General features: G+C 39.0%; 1 protein-coding gene across 2 annotated transcripts in view; it reads right to left on the bottom strand.

The window, feature by feature from the left end:
* LOC137620772 (Na(+)/citrate cotransporter-like) overlaps nt 1–10,000 on the bottom strand; it is a 33,806-nt gene that overhangs the window by 858 nt on the left and 22,948 nt on the right. For both annotated transcript variants that reach the window (XM_068351194.1, XM_068351193.1), the window contains exons 5-12: nt 9,581–9,702; nt 9,221–9,445; nt 5,939–6,061; nt 5,601–5,816; nt 3,272–3,366; nt 2,628–2,908; nt 1,225–1,362; nt 1–295 (exon numbers count right to left, since the gene is read on the bottom strand). The exon at nt 1–295 is cut by the window's left edge and continues 858 nt beyond it. In XM_068351194.1, the coding sequence (XP_068207295.1) occupies nt 179–295; nt 1,225–1,362; nt 2,628–2,908; nt 3,272–3,366; nt 5,601–5,816; nt 5,939–6,061; nt 9,221–9,445; nt 9,581–9,702 (1,317 nt within the window). In that variant the 3' untranslated portion in view covers nt 1–178. The remainder of the gene's footprint in view (nt 296–1,224; nt 1,363–2,627; nt 2,909–3,271; nt 3,367–5,600; nt 5,817–5,938; nt 6,062–9,220; nt 9,446–9,580; nt 9,703–10,000) is intronic.

The raw sequence follows: 10,000 nt of genomic DNA, 5'->3' as shown, positions 1-10,000 counted from the left end.
GCGCTCTCCGCGAAAAAAAAAAAAATAAACATCATACAGGACGGTGTAATTCGAAATTGTTTAGGTAGTTATGACAGGTAAGTAATATACCACCAGGAGTAACACCTCAGGTAAACAGCCCCGCATCTCTGTTCGATAGAAGAACTCCTGTATTCCAGCTCCCTTGTTATCAACCGACCTACGACAGGGCCCAGTCTGGCATGTTGTAGAGGTCGAACATGAGGACGCCCAAGGTGTTGATCATAACGGTAATAATTATGACGCATAATATGTTCATGACGATGCCGGCCTTCATCTGTTGGGAAACAAATAAAATATTATTCACTCGTTCTGACGTAAATTAGGCAAAGCTACCGCGATCGTTAGCAAACGACTTTGGGACATGTGTGCGTACAGTAATTATGATTAAGTAAATAGAGGGGATAACTGAAAATAAAATAATCATATAAAAATGACGTGAGATAAACAGGAAGTATGATATAAATGAACTAAGCTGCAGTCATAAGCATGCAATGAACATAACAGATACACGTGGCGCATAGATTAATTCATTTATCAACATGAAATGATCAACATAAAATGATAATAGAATACAATAATTGGCGAGGCTGACATAAACTTACATGAACTCAAAACAAGAGGAACACGTGAGGTACATCTTGATAACATTTTCATGTTAAAAATTTCTATACAAGGCTTTGCAGTGAGTGCATATGGGGTTGTTACCAGTGATTTGAGCCTTCTGGAAGCGTTTTAAACTTTATAGAGGCTGTGCAGGGAGTGCAAGTGATGTTGTAGCCTCTAATTTTAGCCTTTTGGAAGCCTTGTAAACGTTGTACAGGGTGTTTGAGGAAAGAACTGCTGCAAATGTTGTAGAGGTTATGCAGTACGTGTATGTGGGTTTTTAGCCAGTGATTTTAGCCTTCTGGAAGCGTTGTAAATTTTGTAGAGACGGTGTAGTGAGTGCAAGTGGTGTTGTAGAGTCTAATTTTATCCTTTTGGACGCGTTGTAAACATTGTAAAGGGTGTTTGAGGAAAGAAGTGTGGTAAATGTTGTAGAGAATGTGCAGTGAGTGCATGCGGTTTTGTAGCCAGTGTTTTTAGATTTCTGGAAGCGTTGTGAATATTTTGGGATAGTGTTGTATGGACACTAAAAAGCTGTTTTAAACTTTATCTATTATGTTAAAATAAAAGAGAAAAAAAACTACAATACGCCAACATTACCATGTCTGAGCTTTTCATATCGGCAGCTGCGTAAACGATTGCGTTCGGTGGCGTAGCTACGGGAAGCATGAAGGCGTACGAACAGCAAATGGTGGCAGGTAACATCAGGTAGAGTGGGTTGACGTTCACGTTCACAGCCTGCAAAAGACCGCGAGCTTTCAAAGGACTGACTAAAGGAAGAAATCTTGCAATGCAAGTAAAGGCAAAGATAAAATTTATTCTACCGACTCCTTCCGGTTATTATTATTATTATTATTATTATTATTATTATTATTATTATTATTATTATTATTATTATTATTATTAGCTAAGCTACAACCCTAGTTAGAAAAGCAGGATGCTATAAGCCCTGTAAGGGCTCCAAAATGGTAAATTAGCCTGGTGAGGATAGGGAACAAAGAAATGAATAAACCACAATAGAAGTAATGAATAATTAAAATGAAATAGTTTAAGTACAGTTACAGCATTGAAATAATCTTTCATATATAACCTATTAAAAATTAAGAAAAGCAAGAGAAAGAGGAATAAGACAGAACAGTGTGCCTGAGTGTACCCTCAAATAAGAGAACTACCCCAAGACTGGAAGACCTTAGTACACAAGCTATGGCATTGCCCAAGACTAAAGAACAATGTTTGATTTTGGAGTGTATGAGAATTACAAATTAACAAAAATACGTATTTGTACATAAAGATATAAAAAAAATTATGTACACAATTAAATTTATGTACATATTTAAATGGAAAAGACTAACGGAGGCAGATACGGCATAAATTTTGAGATCCTGAATGAAATTAACGGAAGAAAGCGGCCGAAATGTTGAATGAATACCAGAGGGTAGAAGTTTAAGAATGGTAAACAGATTATTCAGTAAGATGTCTCTACAGTAAAATTAAAGACCTATCCTAGGAAAAGTAGTTATGTGTCTGAAGAATATGTTGTTCTATAAATCTATTAAGAACTGATTGATATATAACTGGGTGCACTCAATGGAGCAAAATAGGTTCAATAGATATGAATGGAGTAGGCGATGAGGAAGTTGATGATAATCATGGAAATATATCAAATTCGGAAAGAAGCTTAAAGAGGTGAACATACAAAGAGTTTCCTTTGGTGTAGGATGATTGCTTGATAAACTGGAAGAATGGGTGTAACAAGATCATTGAGGCCAAGTAAACAATATTGTGTAGAGGAAAACGATTAAAAACAAATAATGCCAAAAGATATACAGCTGAGATTCTTTTTTATTTCTTAAGCCATTCAAAACAACACAAGGAAACACGGTTCCTCCTGTTTTTTAAACGTAAAAAATGTAGGTATTTATAGATTAATCAAAACAACACAAGAAAACACGTAAAAAGAAGGTACTGGTAGATTAAATGATAATGAGAGAGAACCCCCTTACCATCTCCTTCAAGACAGGCAAGAAAATCGAAGCAGTCGCGGTATTGGACGCCACTTCGGTCAGCATCGCAATCAGAAGACAAATCAAGAAGACTGTGACTAACTTCGGCATGGCGTTGAAGACGACGAGCTGCTGGCCTAACCAGATAGAGAGCCCTGACTTCTTGCAGCCCTCAGCCAATGCCAGGCCTCCACCCATGAGTAAGACAATGCCCCAGGGGATCTTCTCCTGCACCACCTTCCAGGTTAAGCATCCGGGGGCCGGCGGGAGTATAGGTCCCTCTGTAAGAAGGAATAATAAAAAAGAAAAATATTTCAAAATCCAATTGAGTTCTGATGCGTATAAAAAGGTCCTATATTTATGAGGTAGAGCTATGACGGGCTTGTTTCTTCTCTCTCTCTCTCTCTCTCTCTCTCTCTCTCTCTCTCTCTCTCTCTCTCTCTCTCTCTCTCTCTCTCTCTCTCTCTCTTTCAAAATTCAGTTGACTTGTAGAAGGTGATGGCTGATGGTTACAAAGAGGTCCTATATTTTTGTAGTGATCTCTCTCTCTCTCTCTCTCTCTCTCTCTCTCTCTCTCTCTCTCTCTCTCTCTCTCTCTCTCTCTCTCATGTCACTAAAGTATAACTACCAACTCTTCTCCTTACCTTTACTTCTGATGTTCTTCAGAAAGCTCAGATTGGCAGGCAACGCGAAGAGAAGGAATATTACAAGTATAACAGACGAAGCATCTTTGATTGCTCTGGAAGCATAAAATTTTAACTCGATTAACATGAATTAAAAAGAAAATGCAGAAATACAATTGAAAAACTGGTCAATATTGGCTATTTCATTTGGATTACTATGAAATTTCTATCTCATTTAATCGATTATATTCTAAGATAGGACTCTTTCAATCATGCCCTAATCTAAAACTGCAGATTTTACAGCAGAATAAAGTTAATGTAATTGAAAAGTTAATATAACCCAGCTACAAAGGTTAAGACGAAAAAAATTAGCTCTGCTGCCGTATCTCCTTCCCCCAAATTCAATACTTAAAAGAGATCAAGGTCGTGATCAGATAGATTTAGCACTTTTGCAAGGCGTAGTTGTTACCATATCTTCCCGTATATCAAATGACCATGGATTGGCGACTGACTGGTAGAATAGGGAAATTGGCACCTCTGCTAATCAAAGCAAATGTCAACCCTATGTAGCTGGCATATATAAATGGCTTAACTTTAAACTACAAAGACATACTTAAGTAACTGATTTATTTCGAATATTTCAGATTTATTGGTTCATTTAAGAAATTGCAAACTTTTCCATGTGCCCACTGAACAGACTTAAAATGACTGGCTTTTAACTGGCTAACGTATTCGTTTAGAAAGTTTGTAACCCTTTCTATATATATATATATATATATATATATATATATATATATATATATATATATATATATATGTATGCATATATATATATATATGTATATATATATATATATATATGTATATATATATATATATATATATTATATATATATATATATATATATATATATATATATATATATGTATATATACACATGTATATATATATATATATATATATATATATATATATATATATATATATATATATATATATATATATATATAACTGTATATATATATATATGTCTCTGTGTATACTGTAGTTGTGTGTCTCTCTCTCTCTTTTATTTCAATACATTAATGGGTAGCAAGATTTAATAAAAACAGTAGGGAAACTAAAATCATATCGAATAGGCAACTTCTATAACGAATCGCTTGAAATATCTTGCATAAATCAGCAGCGGTGGCTAAGAGGGACTTGCTTCCAATGTTAACGAGTAATTCAAGTAATTCAAGTGATTTAAGTAATTCAGTTATCATGCAAATATTTTTGCTGATGCAAACTTATAGAGATGATTAATAAACTATAGACATGGGTGTTTGCTTTTTCGTATCCCGTAAAGATAAGTCCCTTTACTTGAGAAATGATCTAATGCCCCAAGTACATTTCTTTATTTGAAATAACTTTACAAAACGATTCCACGTTTTCTTTTAAAGCTGCCATTTATAATAAAACAAAGGAGGGTTTTCCAATCAAGTGGAGATTTACTTTTCTTGGGAGAAAAGTCTTCAATGGCCTGGAAAAATTATTCAATCATCGGCTTGCTTTTATCAAGAAGGGGAGAGGTGTAGGAGTGGGTTGGGTTGGTGGGATACTTCATGGAGGACGTACCGGTAGGGAATGGATGACAGGCACCACCTTTGTACTTTCAGTCTCTTTAGACATTGGCCAGTAGCCTGCATTGGCCCCTGAAAATTCAATTCTCTTACGGGCTCCCTGAAAACACAGAGCCCGTGTTAAACCAATGAGTTTAGCAATCTACCACGCACGTACACCTGGCAAAAGCAAGAAGTGACACAGAAAGGCGAAAACTCCCCCCCCCCCCCTGACCCAATTACTTTTTACACTAACGAAAGGAAGAATTGGTGACAGACAAAGTAATGACAATTTTTTTGTATCTTTAGGTGCCCGTAAATGGCAGGGCAGGATTAGAATAAATTATAAGAGAGATTATTCGAGTGCCAAATGTGGATGAGATCATCATTAAGGGTAGATGGAGATGGTTTGGGTATGCTCTTCGCACTCCCCAAGAGAGATTAGTTCACCAAATGTTCAGCTGGCCTCCACAAAGCACCAAAAGAGTTGAAAGATCCAGACCTAAATGGCTGAAGACTATGAAGTGTGAAATAGGAGATGACGAATGGAGAAGTATTGATTTAAAAGCTCAAGATAGAGACGACTGCCGATATCTCACTGAGACCCTTTGCGTCAATAGGCGTGGGAGGAGATGATGATGATGATGACACCCGTAAGGGAAGAAATTGTAACAGAAGTAAACCCCATGGATGATCAGATCGTGAGAAAGGAAGGGAAGGAGTTCGAAGTCCGTAATTAACAACTTACAATTTCTTTCCGTTGCTGTCCGTGAATAGATCCGACCAGCCGGGAATAAATTCCGGCGACCGGAAGAGCCACAGCAGGACCACAACTATGAAGAGAAAGAGTACGGTCTTCTCTTGGTGAGTTATTGGACCTAGTTCCTTGTACTGGTCTGAGAGGATTTTCTTCAAGGCTGCTTCTTTCTCTGGGGTTGTTTTCTGTATGCTTTGTCCCCCTTTCCTAGAAGAAGAAGAAGAGTTAGTGAGTTTCGCGAAATTATTATTCACGATATTTCCATACAATAACGGTCAGTTGAATTGAAGTTATTGCTCATCCGTTTAGAAAAAATCTAATCAGCTCACCGGCAAAGACCCATGAAGAGGACCTGCAGCCAGACCCAGGCACAAACCACGCACAAAATCATCCCCGGGACGTTGAAGGCCATCCAGGAGGCGAAGTTCAGCCCGGTTGATTCTCCGAAGGTACTGTAATGAATTTCCTATTAGTCATTCAAAAAAAAAGACTCGTTTTTTCTTTATGACTTCTGGAATTTTTTAACATAGAACATAGAAATGCGAGAATGCCTTAGTATATTAGATTTGAAAGGGAGTGTACCTAGCGAGAATGCCTTTGAGGACTAGACTCAAAAGGGAGCGTACCTAACGAGAATGACTTTGAGGACTAAATTTGAAAGGGGGCGTACCTAGCGAGAATGCCTTTAAAGACTAGATTCAAAAGGGGGCGTACCTAGCGAGAATGCCTTTGAAGACTAGATTCAAAAGGGGGCGTACCTAGCGAGAATGCCTTTGAGGACTAAATTTGAAAGGGGGCTTACCTAATGAAATGCCTTTGAAGACTAGACTCGAAAGGGGCATACTTAGTGAGAATGCCATTGAGGACTAGATTCCAAAGGGGGCGTACCTAGCGAGAATGCCTATGAGGACTAGATTCAAAAGGGGACGTACCTAGCAAGAATGCCTATGAGGACTAGATTCAAAAGGGGGTATACCTGGCAAGAATACATTTGAGGACTAGATCCGAAAGGGGGCGTATCTAGCGAGAATGCCTATGAGGACTTGATTTGAAAAGAGGCATATCTAGCGAAAATGCCTTTGAGGACTAAATTCGAAAGGAGGCATACCTAGCAAGAATGCCTATGAAGACTAGATCCGAAAAGGGGCGTACCAAGCGAGAATGCCTATGAGGGCTAGATTCAAAAGGGGCATACCTGGCAAGATAACATTCGATGAATAGATCCGAAAGGGGGAGTACCTAGCTAGAATGCCTTTGAGGACTAGATTCAAAAGGGGGCGTACCTAGCGAGAATGCCTATGAGGACTAGATTCAAAAAGGGGCGTATCTAGTGAGAATGCCTATGAGGACTAGATTCAAAAGGGGGCGTATCTAGCGAGAATGCCTTTGAGGACTAGATTCGAAAGGGGGCGTATCTAGCGAGAATGCCTATGAGGACTTGATTTGAAAAGAGGCATATCTAGCGAGAATGCCTTTGAGGACTAAATTTGAAAGGAGGCGTATCTAGCAAGAATGCCTATGAAGACTAGATTCGAAAGGGGGCGTATCTACCAAGAATGCCTTTGAGGAATAAATTTGAAAGGGGGCGTACCTAGCGTGAATGCCTATGAGGTCTAGATTCGAAAAGAGGCTTATCTAGCGAGAATGCCTATGAGGACTAAATTCGAAAGGGGACGTACCTAGCAAGAATACCTTTGAGGAATAAATTTGAAAGGGGGCGTACCTAGCAAGAATGCCTTTGAGGACTAGACTCGAAGAGAGGCTTATCTAGCGAGAATGCCTTTGAGGACTAAATTCGAAAGGGGGCGTACCTAGCCAGAATGTCTATGAGGACTAGATTCGAGAGGGGGCAAATCAAGCAAGAATGGCTATAAGGACTATATTCGAAAGGGGGCGTACCTAGCGAGAATGCCTTTGAGGACTACATCCAAAAGGGGCTATATCTATCAAGAATGCCTTTGAGGGCTAAATTTGAACGGGGTTATACCTACTGAGAAAGCCTTTGAGGACTAGATTCAAAAGGGGGTATATCTATCAAGAATGCCTTTGAGGACTAAATCTGAACGGGGTTATACCTAGTGAGAATGCCTATGGGGACTAGGTTTGAAAAGGGTCGTATCTAGCGAGAATGCCTTTAAGGAATAAATTCGAGAGGGGGCGTACGTAGCAAGAATGCTATGAGGAATAGATTCGAAAGGGGGAATATCTAGCAAGAATGCCTTTGAGGACTAGATTTGAAAAGGAGCGTATCTATCAAGAATGCCTTTGAGAACTAAATTCGAAAGGGGACGTACCTAGCGAGAATGCCTATGAGGAATAGATTCGAAAAGGGGAGTATCTAGCAAGAATGTCTTTGAGGACTAAATTTAAAAAGGGGCGTACCTATCGAGAATGCCTTTGAGGACTAAATTTGAAAGGGGGCATACCAAGCAAGAATGTCTCTGAGAACTAGATTCGAAAGGGGACACATCTAGCGAGAATGCCTTTGAGGACTAAATTTGAAAGGGGGCATACCAAGCAAGAATGTCTCTGAGGACTAGATTCGAAATGGGGCGTATCTAGCAAGAATGCCTGTGAGGATTAGTTTCGAAATGGGGCGTATCTAGTGAGAATGCCTTTGAGGACTAAATTCGAAAACAAGCGTACCTAGCGAGAATGCTTCTGAGGACTAGATTCAAAAGGAGGCGTACCTATCGAGAATGCCTTTGAGGACTAAATTTGAAAGGGGGCGTATCTAGCGAGAATGCCTATGAGGACTAGATTAAAAAAGGGGCGTATTTGGCGAGAATATCTATGAGACTAGATTCGAAAGAGGGGGTATCTAGTGAGAATGCCTTTGAGAACTAAATTCGAAAGGGGGCGTATCTAGTAAGAATGCCTATGAGGACTAGATTAAAAATGGGGAGTATCTAGCAAGAATGCCTTTGAGGACTAAATTTGAAAGGGGGTGAACCTATCGAGAATGCCTTTGAGGAGTAAATTTGAAAGGGGCATACCTAGCGAGAATGCCTTGGAGGACTAGATTTGCAAGGGGGCGTACCTAGCGAGAATGCCTTTGAGGACTAGATTCGAAAGGAGGCGTACCTAGTGAAATGCCTTTGAAGACTAGATTCGAAAAGGGGCGTACGTAGCGAGAATGCTTTTAAGGACTAGTTTCGAAAGGGGGGGTACCTAGAGGGAATGCCTATGGGGACTAGATTCAAAAGGGGTCGTACCTGGCAAGACTGCCTATGATGACTAGATTGGAAAGGGGGCGTACCTAGCAAGAATTCCTATGAGGACTAGATTCGAAAAGGGGTGTACCTAGCAAAAATTCCTATGAGAACTAGGTTTGAAAGGGGGCGTATCTAGTGAGAATGCCTTTGAGGACTAGATTCAAAAGGGGGTGTATCTAGTAAGAATGCCTATGAGGACTAGATTCGAAAAAGGTAGTATCTAGCAAGAATGCCTTTGAGGACTAAATTCAAAAGGGGGCGAACCTATCGAGAATGCCTTTGAGGACTAAATTTGAAAGAGGGCTTAACTAGTGAGAATGCCTATGAGGACTAAGTTTGAAAGGGGGCATACCTAGTGAGAATGCCTATCAGGACTAAATTTGAAAGGGGGCATACCTAGCGAGAATGCCTTTGAGGACTAGATTTGATCCTGTGCCTGTCATGGATCCTGTCCCTCCAATATTGGCGGAATAAGCCACGGCCAGGAAGCACATGTCCTTTAGCGCTTTACAGTCGTCGCTTAAAGTCATGTCAGCGATGGTCTTGGGCCTCGACTGATCCTTATCCTCCTTCTTCCCTCTCTGGCATTTGATGGGGCCACTTTTGGTCACTTCGCACTCGCTGAAAAAGGAGGTTTTTATCATTATAAATAATATTCCTTCCCCCTCTTTCTCTCTTAGTTACGTTCATGCCAATAACTGAACCTTTTTATAGCAAAATAAATGTTCCTAAGCCAAATAAACAATAATGTCTTACCAATCACTGTCAAGAACGTAACCGCCATTTTCTATTCCTTGTAGCTCCAGTGGAGCCTGAACGTTAGAGATGACAACGAAGTCTCCATTTGGTATAACAGTCTCTTCAATCTTATCACTTGACTGAAATAGTCATAACACAGAGGTGTTCAGACTAACACAAAACAAGAATGTTTGTAAATTTATATATATATATATATATATATATATATATATATATATATATATATATATATATATATATATATATATATATATATATATATATATAACCATTGTTTCAAAAACTTATGAACATATTATTACATTCATCTCGTGGATATAGATATTATTGTGAATTTGAGATAATCATTAATAAAGTAATACTCTTATACTTAAGACTTCAGTAAAACAATCTCCTTCCGTCGTCACATGAAGAGCA

The sequence above is a fragment of the Palaemon carinicauda genome, chromosome 27, assembly GCF_036898095.1.
Source record: "Palaemon carinicauda isolate YSFRI2023 chromosome 27, ASM3689809v2, whole genome shotgun sequence".
NCBI classification, from domain to species: Eukaryota; Metazoa; Arthropoda; class Malacostraca; order Decapoda; family Palaemonidae; genus Palaemon; species Palaemon carinicauda.
The sequence above is the reverse complement of the archived record's forward strand: the minus strand, read 5'-3'. Positions and strand labels throughout refer to the sequence as shown.